At 45.0% G+C, this 15552-nt stretch overlaps 1 protein-coding gene across 3 annotated transcripts in view; it reads left to right on the top strand.

Moving 5' to 3' along the window:
• Positions 1–15552, top strand: part of klhl4 (kelch-like family member 4) — an 84970-nt gene that overhangs the window by 30223 nt on the left and 39195 nt on the right. Inside the window, exon 3 of one of the 3 annotated variants that reach the window (XM_023797523.2) lies at positions 8567–9002. The exons of 1 other annotated variant lie outside the window; for it this stretch is intronic. In XM_023797523.2, the coding sequence (XP_023653291.1) occupies positions 8578–9002 (425 nt within the window). In that variant the 5' untranslated portion in view covers positions 8567–8577. The remainder of the gene's footprint in view (positions 1–8566; positions 9003–15552) is intronic. One more of the 3 variants, XM_023797522.2, reaches the window with a different exon arrangement.

A 15552-nucleotide genomic window follows, 5' to 3' on the forward strand; every position in this document is an offset into this window, starting at 1 on the left:
GGAGGTTGTGGCTTCACCCCATTGAGGTTTATCGATTCCCCCACTTAAGAGCACTTGGCCCAGTGACCACAAGCCCATAGTTCAAGGCCCTTATCGAGAGACTGGCTTAAGAAGTATACAGGCTACCGGAACAGGGCTAGCAGGTGACTTAACGTTTCCAAGCTAATCAGCGAAACAACTGCAATATGATGGTGAGATGCTACAGTGAGTTAGCTTGCTAATGCTACTTTTATTTTGTAGCGTATTGTACTACTGCTGATTAAGAAGCACTCTGGCTTATGTTACCATTGATTTGTTATAAGAATCGAGGAGCCAGCGGCCGATTGGGCAGATCGCCCACATCCGATGCTGGAAATGCCTTTCTGTAACATCAACAAGTAAGAAAACATGCATAGCAAGCAATAGCAAATTAAGGGCATACTTATAAATCATATTGATTTTAATGTGAATGCACAGAAATAGGCTCTTCTGTCTTGCTCTCTTATTCTCATAGGAGAGCAAGACAGGAAAATCAAATAATACCTATGTACCTGTACAAATGGCAAATAAAGTATTATAAATGAAAATGCATAAAATATAATATGAATGCATATCTATATATATATGTTAAAATATGTAGATATAAAGAATCACCGTCTACAAACATATTCAGATGTGAAATACACTCACATAGCTGTATAGACTTTTCATATGTGCTTTAAGAGGCTTTCAAGCTTATTGCTATATAAAGTGAATATTAAAAATACACCCAACTGAATTATGTAAAGGCTGAAATCAACAGAAATGTTTTCAGGCCTTTGTTTCACCTTTAAGAACAATAAGTTAAAAACAAATAGATCATTTTAGGTAGAAATGGCTTAAATTAAATTGTACAGCATGGTATATATTTTTCCTGCACAGGCTTAAGTGCAGTGTAGTTCTGAGCACCGATTCATTGATTTAAGATTAATTTTTAGACAAATCCCTTGTCATTGACTGGCTTGTACATGCAGCAGATGAAAATAAAATCCCGCCTTCTGGTTTTGTGATAGTGTTACTCACCCTCTGAGCTGCCTACTCTGTACCCTGCAGAGCGTAGCTCTGGGAGTAACAGTTTTCCTGCGTTTCCTCCAAAAAACCAGCACGCCGGGGACAGCGGCATCATTTTTCGGGGTGTCCTGCGGGTATGTGTGCACGCCGGAGTACTCAGCTTGACATCCCGAGCCTTGCCGAGTAAACATCTATCATACGAATGGCAGCACCTGGAGCGAACCGGGGATGTCAAAGCAACAGAGAAACTGAAATGTGCACCTTCAGATGTTGTGGTAAAGGACAAGCTGTGCCAAGGAGTTACATGTCAATACGGAGCACAGATCCTGTATTCTGATGCTTGTGCAGCTGCAGTTGTTGTGACACTATAAAGTCCCTGCTGGAACAATGTGGAAGCAGCCTCACTTTCTATTGGATGGAGGAAAAATGTCAACCATGTGATACAGGACAAGAACAAGGACAAATAATCTGCAGCAACTGTTGTTACCAAAGCGAGCTCATACTTGGTCACCTTTCCATAGTACAGAGACTCCTCTACTTACGAGCGAGTTACATTCCGAACGGCCGTTCGTAACTTGAAATGTTCGTAAGTCGTTATTCAACGTCATTTTAAGGGTACACGCAAGTACAAAGAACTAGGATGCTGGGAGTCCGCACGCTACGCTGCTGCGCGGCGGGTTAGTAGCGGACAGAAGTCGTACCAGGCGGAATTGGCGCACAGAAAGAAAAAACTGATGTTGCGGACAGGAAACGGGAGCCCAATGAACACAATTAGGACTTAGTGTCCTCTTCGTTTGTATGTCTGAAAGTTCATAAGTTGAAAGTTCGCAAGTAGAGGAGCATCTGTACTAGTCAAACCCAAAGTTAGCTTTTGTTCCAAGACATAGTGGTGCTTGGGGGGGGAAATTGTATTTCTTTTGTTCCTGGGATTAGTACAGGCCTCTGATTTACTTCTTTCAGGTACTGATGCGTTTTTGCTGTGTATGACCTGAAGCCTATAATTCTCTGGAAAAAGATAAATATATTGATTTTATTTAGGAACTAAGGTTTCTATGTTTTCTTCACTGTTTTTACTAAAGATACTATTGCCAACACTAGCTTGGTTTAGTCAATCATTCAGTAATTCAGTGAGTCATTCATTCAAATCAATCAATGCCTTGTGTTTTTTTTAATGCTCCCTACCCAGAATCAAAGGTATACATTTGTTTCCAAGGCTGCAGAGCTTCGTAAAAAGATTTTGTTGAATCTTAGAGGAGATCAGCCGGAGTGGAAAAAAGATGTGCAGTGCGTGGGCCACATCAAATGCAGGATGTGTAGCCAGGTTTGGAGACACTGCAGTGACTTCACATTCAGCTGCTGAACAAGGCTGAGACATTGTAACGCTCTGATATCTGGGGGCTGATTTTGGGCACTGTCACAAAAAGACTAATGATTTCTCTTCTGTTTTGTTGAATTTTTTACCTGTCCTCTGAATCCCACAAGAGCTATTCTGTCCTTAGTCTGTCGCTATTCTGTGGTTTTTGGTTTTCCCTATATCCATCGCCGTCGCCGTGACTGATTCCTCCTAGGAATCATCTCCCAGTGGAATCCCACCCTATCTGTGTAGGAATACCAGCCTCGTAGGGTAATCTTAAATGCCTTATGGTCCACGTTTACTGATGAATAATACTCACGGGATTCTGCTGTTGCAGGGTTACAGGTGCACAGCCGAGCCATGTGCACACAGCAGTGATGCCTGGCATCGCCATCCGGTCCCCAGGTGGCATCTCCGCAGTGGCAGCAAGGGCGTTTGGTTTCAACATTGGTAGAGACCAAATCAACCCTGAAACCCCTGCCCCTCAAACATACTGTACGATACTCCCACAATATTGGTAGGAATATGTCCCCCCCACCCCGTTCATACGTAAATCTATGCCGTTGAGTGGCACCGTCCCTTTTATGCCCCCAATAAAGAGACTTACCCTGATCTAGTTAAGTGAACACTCTGGCGTGTAAATGTGCAAAGTGCAGAACTGCAAGCTGCGGAAATGCAAAGTGCCTTGTGAGGCCTTCAGGCTGCTTACTCATTCCATTGTATTTTTTGCATCATTTAGGGGTGCGGAAAAGCAATTTCGCCCTCTGTAAATAGACTCGAATATAATTACTGTATACTTGCTCTCACAGTTGAAAGAACGAGCATATTTAAGAAGTGTTTATTATGCAGATGCTGAGGTCAGTATTGTGAACGTGTCGGATGTGCTGCTTAAATGTGCAGCTTTATGTCTGGATCACACTTACCCCCACTTTCTGTCTCTCATTTTCCTTGGATCTGGGAACAGACTGATTAGCGCTAATTAACCAGGCCGCCTTCGCGTGTCGGTGCCTCAGACATACAGTATGTTCTGTTTGCACTCTTCCTCCTCAAAATACAGCATCGGTGCCAGCCGCTTTCCCGCCTTGCTCAGATTTACCGAACTCCAGAATTACTGTGAATAAAAACCACGTAGAGTGAGAGTCTCCCTTCTCTGCCTGCCAGCATTGGTCGGGGGGGGGGGGGATAGATGCAGGCTTAGATTACTGGCTGTATGTGGCCTTAGATGCCAACACACAGATATCACAGCGGGGAGTGTCGACTGCAGGCATCAGCTGCTGCATACAAAGCTCAGTTGCTGGCAGCCCAGTTAGTAACCATTTTCTTTATTTCTGCAGTCGCAAATGTAAGGGAGAACCAGAGAGGCTTCCTGAAGGAGATGTTTGTTTGTTTGTTAGTCCTGTCAAACGTGGCAAATTCGAAGGTGACTATGGTTTCACCACCAGAGTTTTTGTCACCAGGAATCCAAGTCTTCTTCTGGTGTCTCGGGCCCGGTCTTCAGAACGCTGAGAGCGCACCAGGTCTGTCCGTAGCGTGTAGAACTTGCTGGGGATGTAGGTTCCATGGCCGCGGAGCTTCTCGGAACGACTTTGTCAAATGTTACTGCAGTTGGGCTGGAAATGGAAGTCAGGTGTGGGTGGTCAGAGCCTAGGGGGTGCAGCTGGGTTTTTGAGAAACACTGCTGACTTGATGTTCAGCTGCTGAACAAGCTTGGATGCTGCAGACCTCTGTCAACCAGCTCCAGGATATCATTGTTGACTTTGGATGCTGTTACAGAAAGGCACTTGGTTTCTGCCCTGTTTTGAAATCATTGTTTTCCCAATTGTTATGCTTCCTCTGGGAGTCCAAAGTGTCTGTCTGTCCTCTGCCCATTGTCCTTCTGCTTTCTTTCAAAAATTCCTGCATATCCCAGCAGTTTGTAAAAGTCAGAGGGCACTTAACACTCGTTCCAGGAATATTTTAACCACACGACTCTTGAGAAGAAGGAACTGTGTCCCTCTCGCTAGGGGTCTTCCTTTTTTGCAGGGAAAGAAAAATATTTATCACATGGCGTCTAAGCCCCCTGCCAGAGCCGCCGAAATCCGCTCTGAGATTTGAATCGAGTCAATAGTCAAAGGCGGGAAATGGAAGTAAATACATCTTTGCTACATAAATCACATGAGAAATGGGTATCAGCAGGAAGCACGAGGGAAGCACAACAAAAAGAGGATGAATTGTCCCTTGATCCTGGGTACAGGTCCTCCCAATGCCAGGATGAAATGTCCCTTTTGAAAAATTATCTGCTCAGACCATAAAATGTCTCATATGGATATTCTGGGGTCCATAATTACAGTAAAAGCAAACAGGAGACAGGCTGGTAAGCTAATGTGACAGACGCAATAATAATGGACATCTGTGGGGCTGTTATTCGTCAGAATCCTTTGTCAGATGACAAATAACAGCCATGACCATTCAGTCCATATGATCATAACTCGAATGCAATTACATCTTACATTTTCGATTTTTGACACCTAGAGCATTGTTTTTTTTTTGTTTTTTTTTTTTAACGTATACTCCATTAAAAATTCATCTTAAATATGGTATGAAGTATAATTATTCTGAAAAGGCAAGGTTGCAACATCCAGCCACGTGGGCCTGATAGGTCGACAGTGAAGAAGCTCCACTCGATTCCCAGAACGCAGCGACTGAATTCCCAGGTTCCGCGGTAGAACTGAAGGAGCAGCTCATGAATAAATCATCGCCTGTATGGTTGGTGGAGGAATCGCGAATCCATTAAGTACAGCGAGGGGTCTGTCATCTTCCGGGGTCTATTCGGGTTCCCCTCTATGCCTGGCGTGCCCGTAATCAAGGGGTCGCGGTCAGAAAGTGCAGCAAGTCGCTGCAGAGCGGATCGACGTTAATCCCCTGGGTGACAGTGCAAGCTAAAATATGAGGAAGACGGTGAAACCCATCGCAGATGAAATCCAGTGTAAATTATCTTACAAATCGGCTTTACGTGATTAAACGTGGCATATGCGCTTTTACCCATTGGTGTGAGAAGCTCAACACAGTTTGCTGATGTTCAAGAAACTGATTTGATTTGCAATCCAGGCCACTGGGCGCGTGGGTTCCAGTGCACTCCCACCCTCCACTTCCTGTTTACGCCGCCAAACCCTCGATTTGGATTTCCTGCTGGTTTGGATCCAGCCTGGAATCACGTCTCTGTGGAGATGGGGCTCTTTGAGAAGGAGGCCGGCCTTATCTGCACCATCTCCGCCCGTGTCCTCTCCAGAGCAGCTGCAGCCTCTGTTTTCTCCACCGCAGAGGAATATCAATGAGGCCGTGAAGGCGGGTGACACGTGTTTGCCCTCAGCATGTCACGCTTGGAGACCTTGTCATAACACCCATCACTAGGCAGCATGTGACCAATCAACATTTTTAACCAATCAATGCAGGGTCGCCACTACTGACTTAATAACGAATACATTGATTTTTTTAAAGTCCTAGTAAAATGCATAAAAAGCATATGATTTGCATAAATGTATTCCTATGCAGAAGAATTCCAAGGTTGACTGCTCTAGAACATTACAGCTTTTGCAATAATGCTCCATAGTCCGCGAATTGACCGATTATAATCTCCACAGTAAAACCGAAACACTTTCATGTTCACGTGAAATTCCTGGACACTCCTGTTTTTCTTTTTTTTGCCCAAACTGCCGTGCGTTGTTTGAAAATGTGTTTGTCCATGTCATTGCTACAGTAAATGCCACAAAAAGGTTTTGTTTAAGGTCTAGCCGAACAGCTAGCTAGAAGACGCAGCATTGTGGGGACATGGTAATGTAATTCATAAATATTCGATGTCATCCCAGATTGACAGATGGTACCCCAAGCTCAATCATCATCAGTCTATTAGAAAGAGACCTACCGTTAAGGTCAAAAAGGACACCAAACTCAACCGAAACTGCTGAATTGAAAGTCTTTCCTCTATTTATAGACATCCCATATTTTCATAAAACTGCACTCACTCCTCTAGCCTTTTATATTGTTACACTCAATGTCTATTGCATGTATAAGTAAAGTAACATTTAATTCTATCTCTATCATGGATGAATGTTGTTTGCTACATCTGAAACTCCAAAACATGTCAGTTATTTATCAGGCTGTATATATAACATTATGTTTCGATATAGACTACATGAGGCTTGGAGTTTAGTGTGCTACCTAGCTAATGAAAGCTAAAAGGTTCTTCATTATAACAAGGTTTTTTTAGGTCCCTTGTCAGAGGATTAACTTGTCTATTTTATTAACAAATAATGCATATTTATGTCCTAAATATTTTCATTTCCCCCGTCATCCATAGCTCTGTCTGTCAGTTCTTTGTTTTTTTGTTGCAGTTTATGGAGAAATTGTGACATTCTGTCAAACAGAATTCAGCAAGCAGCATTACTTATACTGATGAATACTATATGAATGAGTATTAAAATCAGAGTGCTTGGTATTATGCCTGAAATTCGATTGCAGGTCTTGCATAATTAACCTGTATGATTTTTTTGATTTATATATTATTTACCTGTAGTGATATCTGAGGACCAGCCTGTGTGTTATAAAGTGTGGTTTATGCAAAGGCACAGGGACCGTCAGACCGTCCAGAACGGGGACAGCAATATGGTGTTCTGAAAGAAGTGAACTTAACACGAGAAGCTGCAAATTCAGATAGCCAGCTTTCCGGAAACAAGCAAGACGGAGTAAGGAGTTTGTTTGGCTTATGAGAATGCAGGGAATTTAGGGGAAAAAAAGTCATTTAACACAGGATCGCATGTAACATGTAATGTGTCAATAAAGAAATCCACTGGCTCGATGAGAAGTGGCCTTAGAGTGACTCTGCACCCAACCCAGAGGGCCATTAAACTGAAGACGACAACATCCCAGATATGGCTGTGATACCTCAGCACAGCTTTCATTTGATGAACATTTTAATATCTTGCGCATTAATAAACCAAAGAAATCACTTACCGACACTCTTCAGGGTTCCAAACACCTGGGATGTAGTATTTTGAAATATATACCTCATGCTCTCATACAATCACATGGGTTTAACATTGTGTAACATAGTGACATCCTGTCTTTGTGTTTCTGCCACGGACATCAAGCTTTTATGTCAATGCTATGTAAAGTTTGGAATTCCTGTCATAATATTATACAGACATGGAGACCCATTCGCTAATACGCATAAGCAGGGAGATATAAATATTGTGGACATATGCATGAACCTGTAACTACATACAAGCTAGAGAAAGGCATAAGGAATTAAAGCCACTGAACCATCAAATTGTGTTTATGTTTTCAAATTATCAAAGGGAATGGTTTAAAGGGGACCTAATTCATACATTAAAGGGCACTTCGCAGAAGTGTGATCGGCAAGATAGTTGCCCTCTTCCCTGGGGGGTTTGTTAATTTGCTGGTTGTCACCAAGGTTTGGGGGCCTTAACGTGCTGATTATTTTCCTGCATGGAGTCTCTGAGCCCCTGTTCTTCCCCCTGGGGGCCCAGCCTGACAGGGACAGTACCGGGAAGTCTGTGTAGGCAGATGTGTGTGTGTGTGTGTGTGTGTGTGTCTTAAGGGATGGGGGGGCTGGGCATGTATGTCAGCAAGACACAGAGAGAGAGAGAGAGAGAGAGAGCAAGAAGACCCAGCGTCTCAGCGCAGAAAGTGCCGCTGGTCACTGGCTTCCGTTTGCTAAGCTGATTTAGTCATTTAAGGTCTGACCTCATCATCCTGTCAGTATTCCCCGCCTCCCCAGGTTGGAGCCGCTCAGGATCCTCGGCCGGCGGAAAACCATTCCAAGATCATTCCTCTCTCCCGCATTTACCGTCGTATGAGTGCAGGAGAGCGAGGGAGCTGGAGTGTGAGAGAGGGAGAGCGAGAGAGAGGGGGAGAGAGAGAGAGAGAGAGAGTTCCATGCATGTGCAGTAAATGAGCTCTAGGAGAAACTGATAGAGCAGGAGAGGAGAACCGTGTGGAGAGCAGCCCCAAAGCACAGGAGAGCATCTGAGAGTGTCTGTTTCTCCTTTGCAGAGAGAGCAGCACAGACAGGCGGGGAGAGCGAGGGGGAGAGAGCAGGAAGGTGACAAATATAGGCACCTTGCCTCCTTCGCTGTTTTTTACTTATTTTTTTGAGGTTCCACTTTTCATTGCTTTATAAAAAAGCAGCTGTGGGGATGTCGGTGTCCGGGAAGAAGGAGTTCGATGTGAAGCAGATCCTCCGCCTCCGCTGGCGCTGGTTCAGCCACTCGACCCAGGGATCGGCCGGCGGCGGGGGGTACATTCAGCAGGAGGGCCTGGACCACCGGGGGAGCCCGACACCCAGCCGGCTGAAGAGCCACTCGCGGGAGCGAGGCGGCCTCCGCAAAGGCAGCAGCCCCGTGCACAGCATCCTGGCCCCCACCCCGGGCCCCACACCCGTCTACGCCAGACCCGGCAGCCAATCATGGCCCCAGCAGAGCTTCATCCAACACCTGCCGGCCAGCGAGGAGCAGCCTGTGAGCGGCGCGCCAGAGGGCGCCCGGACGGAGGACGCCGGCGGCGGCCCGGGGGAGGAGGGCAGCCGCCCGGGGGAACCCGCGGAGGCGGAGGCGAGAGAGAGGTACGGCGCCGAGAACCCCGGTGCGTGTGCGTGCGGGAGGGCAGGAGGAGCAGGCTGAGATGGACGCCGGCATCCCCCCCCCCCCCCCCGGTTAGGAGAACTGGGGGGCAAGGAGGTGAACGTACGCCTTTGTCTGCCTTCCGCCACGTCGCTGCGAGTGGCAGACCTGGGAACGTGTCTGCGTCTGAGCTCAGTGAGACATCAGCCTAGAACATCACTGCGGATCACGCATCATGCAAGACCTTTTAATTAGCCGTCCGTGCAGTTTGGCTCCACTCAGAGCCATTTCCAAGACCCACTAGGTTTTGTTTAGGCGGTAAATACTTTTGCACATCTGTGGGGGGGGAGGGGGGGGGGGGTGGAATGACTGTCGGTCTGTAGATTAGATAGCTGGGCAAACGAATGTGCTGCTGCATTTCACAGAAGTGAGTGTGGAAAGAGAAGCAGCGTGTGACTCTTCGTGCCACCGGGCTTATGTCACGCATGTCGGTATTTTTGTTTACATTTCCATAAGTGAGTCTGTGTTTCATGCCGGTTTCCTTTTCACGGTGTTTACGAGACCTGCCACTCACAGACAAGGAAATTCACTTAAATTTTACAGTTAAGTGTTGAGGCAAGATTCCTTTTTTTGTCTGCAGATGTTTTTCAGAGTAATGAGATGGGGAATATTCAGATTAATCAGTCACGCTTTGCACATGTAACAAAATTCCACTCGAGGCAAAAAAGGACGGCCGCGTGTTTTTTCACCGGGACTTGTTCTGATGGATGCAACACGGCCCCCCGTTCCTCTGGAGGAACCTAATCGAGACGTGGATAATTGTGTCCGCATGCAGCGGCTCCTGGGAGAATTTGAGTAGCAGCCTGTCAGCAAGAAATTTTTCTATCAGAGTGTACATATCCACACCGTTGCACGCGTCTGGTAATGCCCCCCCCCCCACACCCCACCCCTCCCGCGCACCTCCGCAAACTCCCAAACTGTTCAGCGGCAGCCTTGACAGGGGGGCGATGACGTCATCACGCCTTTCACCGTCAGTCATCCTTCCTTTTCGTCTTCGCCGCCCGCGTGTCACAGGCCCCAGTGCCGCTGAGTAATGACGCCTGTCAAATCCCTGAGCCTTGTCTGATGACATTGTAATGGGTGCATCCATTCAGCGGCGGAAATGGGGCTGGTTCAGGCAGGGACTTTGTGCACGGATCTGGCAGCGGCCAGCAGATAGCCCTTGTTGTTACTGCGTTTGGATTTCAGTTTGAAGTCTTGTGCAACATCATAGGGCAAGAGACTATCAGGGCAAAAGACTCTGTTATAAACCCTGTGAATTATATGAATCCTAAAGGCATTACTAATAGGCAATGCAGTGTTAGAATCAATGCCTGATCGATCGAGCTACTGGATACATAAATGGACAATGGTCAGTATAGTTGTAACGGAGGCGACCTGCTTTCGTGCAGGACGCTGTGGATGATACTGAAACCAAGTACATTGTTGTTTTGCTCCTTTCTTACTAAATACAACTAAATCCTGCAAACTGGGACGGCTAAGAATGTTTCAACAAAATGCCGAAAGTCGGCATATTGCAGCATGAACAGTGTAAACATACCAGTTTACTAACCAACAGATGCGCAGGAAACGTGATAAATCGGCATTTTTATGCCCGTACTGTGTCTTCTGGGGGAGGGCTTGATTCACGAGGCTTGTCCGGTCGGCTTACTGAATCAATACTACACGAGTACAGTAGCCGTGTACAACTAATTTAGCATCTGCGTTTCGTAAGTCCCCTGGATCCGGCCCGACGTCAAAAAAAGGCGTCCGTCTGTGCGACATTAATAGCCATTTCTGTTTCACACCTGCTACCCGTAAATTAGCCAGAATCTTCTTCTGGAATGGTGAGCCATACAGAGCATCTCAGCCCTTCCTTGTTTGCGATGCGTCTGCGCCTACCAACCCGAGACAAGCAGCTCATAATTACATTTGTAGCACATGAAACTAGCGAGAGTATCTATGGGAGTTTTAGGTAAAATGACGGTAAAATGTGCTTCTGTGCTGCACAGCATCTTGGGACAGCGAAGGGGGACTTTAACCTACGAGGAATAGCCATGACGTGTGCCTCCTCCTAATCAAAGCTAATTTTCTTTTTTAAGCCACCAGAATTTAAGATTACTTAATGCGACTAATTAGAGATCCCAACAGACATGTGAAAATGAACCACATACGAGATTCCGCTCCATCAGATAGATGCTAAATGCGGCGTCTCCATCACCAACCGCACATCAGCTGCGCTGTGGAGCGAAGCCCTCGACGTCCTTCTTTGTTTCTTTGTTTGTCTGTCCTGGGTGCTCAAAAAGATGGATGCTAACCAGCAGCGTGTATCTGCCAGGACCTAAAACACTCTGGATGCCTGTAATGTATCAATGCCCTGAACTGCGTCGTCTTTCGACGTTGGTATGGTCCCAACGCGGGCCCACACGGTCGATTGCGGGAGGTGTGTCCTTCAGCTTTAAGAGGTAATATTAAAGCAAATGCACTGTTTTTTTTTTTTTTTGTTTGGATCAATACCTCCCACTCCGAATTAAAACCGCAGTACAGCTAAGCCACATGGCCGCCCCGTAAATCAAAGCACACTTAAAACACCCAACGTCCACCACTCAGAGCAGCATGAAATGAAGGTCATCCATCAGGATTCGGCCCTTCGTTTTCACTTCGGAGGTAGTCTTTAACCTCCGCGCATCCGCTAGCCCATATGTTGCGGGGGGTCGCGCCATCGGCTGCGTTCTGTTCGGCGGGCATCGACCGCCTGATTTAGCATGCGGATTTCGAGCTTGCCAAACGGCGAGAGCAGCCACTTCTAAAGCTCTTCAAAGCCGTCTGGCCTAACTACTGCAGCTGCCATTACTGACTGTTAATGCCTTGTGAAGTTCACACAGGGAGGTAGTGAGATTATTTGGGGGGGTGTGTGTGTATCTTTGGGGTGTGCAGTTTTCTTGCCTCTCTGCATCACTGTAGATGCAGCACTTATACCGATGTATCAGGCCCCCACTTCTCCTGTTCCTGTTCACATAACCAGGCTGTTTGCCTAATGCACTGAGTTCAAATATTAAACAAATATCTGTATTAAATATTTAACAAACCAACACCCATAAGAGAAAAATGACAGCCGAATAGCATCGTTTTCGGCTGGAAAAATGCTGCAGAAGCGTGTTGAAGAATCATCCACGACGGGTCTGTGTTTCAAGCCGGATTAGCAAATCCAAGAGATTGATCTCGCTCTGACAGATACAAGAATGAGGCTGACGTTTAGTCACATTTTAATTGAACCCCCCCCCCCCCCCATTTTCCTTCTGCTGGGGTGTCTAAATGCGTTCTCTCTGAGGAGGTGCTGACATCACCGTGTTAAGATGATGTGAAGCGTTTCTCACGCCGAGTGGATTGGGGTCCGGTCCGGTGCTTACGGTTTTGACAAGGAAAAAAAACATCTACGGGGTTTGAGGAAACAAGCTGACAGAGAATGTGTGACAGCAACGTTTTTTTTTCCCAAAACAAAGAGTTTACCGCCGTCGTTATATATGCATGTCGTATCTTTCCACAGACCGATAAAATGCTGAGGTTATCTTTTTAAATCATCATCAGATAATATCACAAGCATCAGTATTGTCAGCGTAGGTTTCCCTTCTCTTTGAATTTAAACATACTTGAAGATAAAAAAGAATTCAGCAGAGAAGCACAGAGACTTCAATAGTTAATGAAATGATCTGCCGGAAATGTGCAACCAGCCATGTTGAAAACGGCCTTATTAATGTATATCTGTGCAGAGGGGAGACCTCGTTTGACTCCGAGGCAGAGATCCAGTTCGTTCTCCCTGATTTAATTTACATAAGTGCTTTAAAATATGTATTGTCACCGTAGAAGGATGTTGGCCTGAACTGTGCATGTCCTGTCAGATCTGGCAGGAGACTGGAGGCAATGAATAAATTAATTATTAGCAGGCGGTGAGGTAAACTGCTGGGGATATCATGCTGTTGATGTTTTGTCTGTGGTGGATAATTCCGGAAGATTTAAAAATATTTTTTTAAATGATCGTCTGGTAAAGGATAGGGGGAGGAGGGAGGGTTAGGAACACAGACTAAGCTGGATCCCTTCAGCAGGCAGCAGGAATAGGGTTCCAACCCTAACACCCGGATAACTGTATTCAAATAAAATAAACTGTCACAAATTAGGTTGGTAACAAAGGATGAGCAGGTTTTGTTTTGTGTATCCATTTTTGGGCCTTCTAAGTGCACACCTATGCCTGTGCATAAACAGACATAAAATATTTCTGCACTTAATCACATAGGATTCGCCTCAACCGGGATGTTAGTTTCTTTGTATCAAAGTAAGTTTAATTAATATTCCTGCAAGACCATTTTTTCCCTTAGGGCTTCAGAGGGAGATTTGGGTTTCTCAGTGGGGCTGGACTGTCATTTACAGTGCTGCTCTGTAGAGACAAAGCATATTGTCACCACAGCCTTGGTTTAAAAATAATCTTGCCCCAGCAGTTTTTTGGAAAAAGTTGTTAAAAGACAGCAAAATGGGGGTGGGGGGGAATCAATCTAAATACATGTGATGTAGCAAAATGGGAACCACAGGGGGCAACGTGTGGAACGTATTTAGGTCAGACTGCCTTCTCCATGAAAGGGATCAGTGAATGTAAGTCACCAGCACATCAAACAAAACAGTTTCCAAATACTACCTGCCATGTGACTGAATACAAAAAAACCTTTAACCTTATTTATTAATAATTTCTCCATTCATCCATCCATCCTCTACCCGCTTATCCAGGAGCCTGTCTGAGGCTGGATAGAGCACATGGGAGACGGGAGGATAGACCTTTTAAGGGCACACAAATGCACACCTTTACATGTACTGTATGTAACTATTTATAATCCATTTATTAACAAAACACAGTGGATGCGTTTAATAAGTGTCAATATATTGCATATGGTGTTTCTCTCAATACGTCCGTCTGAGAATAAACTGTTCCCCTGTTGTGTGAATTTTTTAACTGAGATAAAATATGGCTGACAGATGTTGACAATTACTGCAAAAATAATCACCATGTAAATGTGTTGGTTAGTTATTTTTACAGTGTATCAATCTTATTCTGCATTGTTCCCCTCAAATAAAGTCAATTAATGTAAACAAAAGGCAGCAATAGAAATCCCATTTAACTAGAGTGACTCGCATAATCCAAGGCTGTGGAGACACCTGCAGCTCACATCTAAAGGTCTCAGAGACCAGAGAGCAAAAGGTCAGGGATGAAAGGTCAGGAACGCCTTTGATCTTGGTCTGCATGTCCTCCAACGCTTCAGAAAGAAGATACGGCCCTTAGAACCTCCTAGTCTCCTCTGAAATTGTTGAAATGAGGCCACATCTATCTGGGTTATGCCACTGACAATATCTACTGTTGTGTTTTGTTCTCGCTGGATGAAAATGAGCTTAAATTATATTAAATAAAGTAGCTGGATGTGACAGTATCTAAGGTTACGTGTTATTTTGCTCAATGCGCTGATATTAATAAGACATCTCTAATGCTTATTGTCTTTACAGCATTAAGTATTTATGTTATTCATTAACCTCCTTTGACAAAAGACCTCTGAGAACGTGGGGAACCCAGGACAGTTTAAAATGGGTGGAAAGACCTGCAGTTCTGCAAACAGTCTAGAAGCCTCAGTGAGATATGAAACAATGGCCCGAGAATTTAAATGTCTTGAATTATAAATGCTAAGTTTATGAGATTTTGTTGTGAGATGCCCACGGGGAAAATGAGAACCCAGAAGTGCCCAGGCTGTATTTTCTCCATGTTTTCCCTAAAACTTATCACTACCCTGCATTATTACTTTGTAGATGTGTAAGAATATTTAGTCTAAGAATATCGGTGTTGGGAGGATGTTAAACCTACCTTTTCACACCTAGCTGCAGAAGCTGGAAGTCCTATTACACTCCATTCATTGTCACTTTGTTATTCTGCTCCATGAATTCGTAGCTCTGGCCATTCCGTTCCTTGGTAATGCTTTTCTCTTATTGGGTGGGAGATTTCAAATTATTATTGTCTCATCCAATCAAAGTCCAATGGGCGTGTTTCCTGCCACTAACACAAGCCCATCTTAGCTCCTTCATTTGATGACGGCCATTGAATGCAGGCCAGGAAGGCATGTTTACTGCCACCTTATGGATAAATCTGTCCAGGGCTCTTATTACTTTACACAAGCTGCTAGATCCTTGATATCAGCAAGCCCGCCATCCAGGGAATGCAAATGGAGAAGCGTTTATTGAGGTCAGCTGTTTGCCAGATTTTAACAGCATGAAAGTACAGCTTTTTTGGGGACGTATGCAACCTAATGAGAGGCTTGCATAAGATACTGTTTGCGGAGAGAAAATGAAAGTGGATTGTGAAATTACAATTTTATTAATTGTGCTTAATACTGAAACATATTATAGTCTTCAAGGGACATTATTCAGTTTATTTGCCTTCCTATGGACCCGTAAGACAGAATATAAAAATCTCATATATAAGTA

Source organism: Paramormyrops kingsleyae, chromosome 10, assembly GCF_048594095.1.
Source record: "Paramormyrops kingsleyae isolate MSU_618 chromosome 10, PKINGS_0.4, whole genome shotgun sequence".
Lineage (NCBI taxonomy): Eukaryota > Metazoa > Chordata > Actinopteri > Osteoglossiformes > Mormyridae > Paramormyrops > Paramormyrops kingsleyae.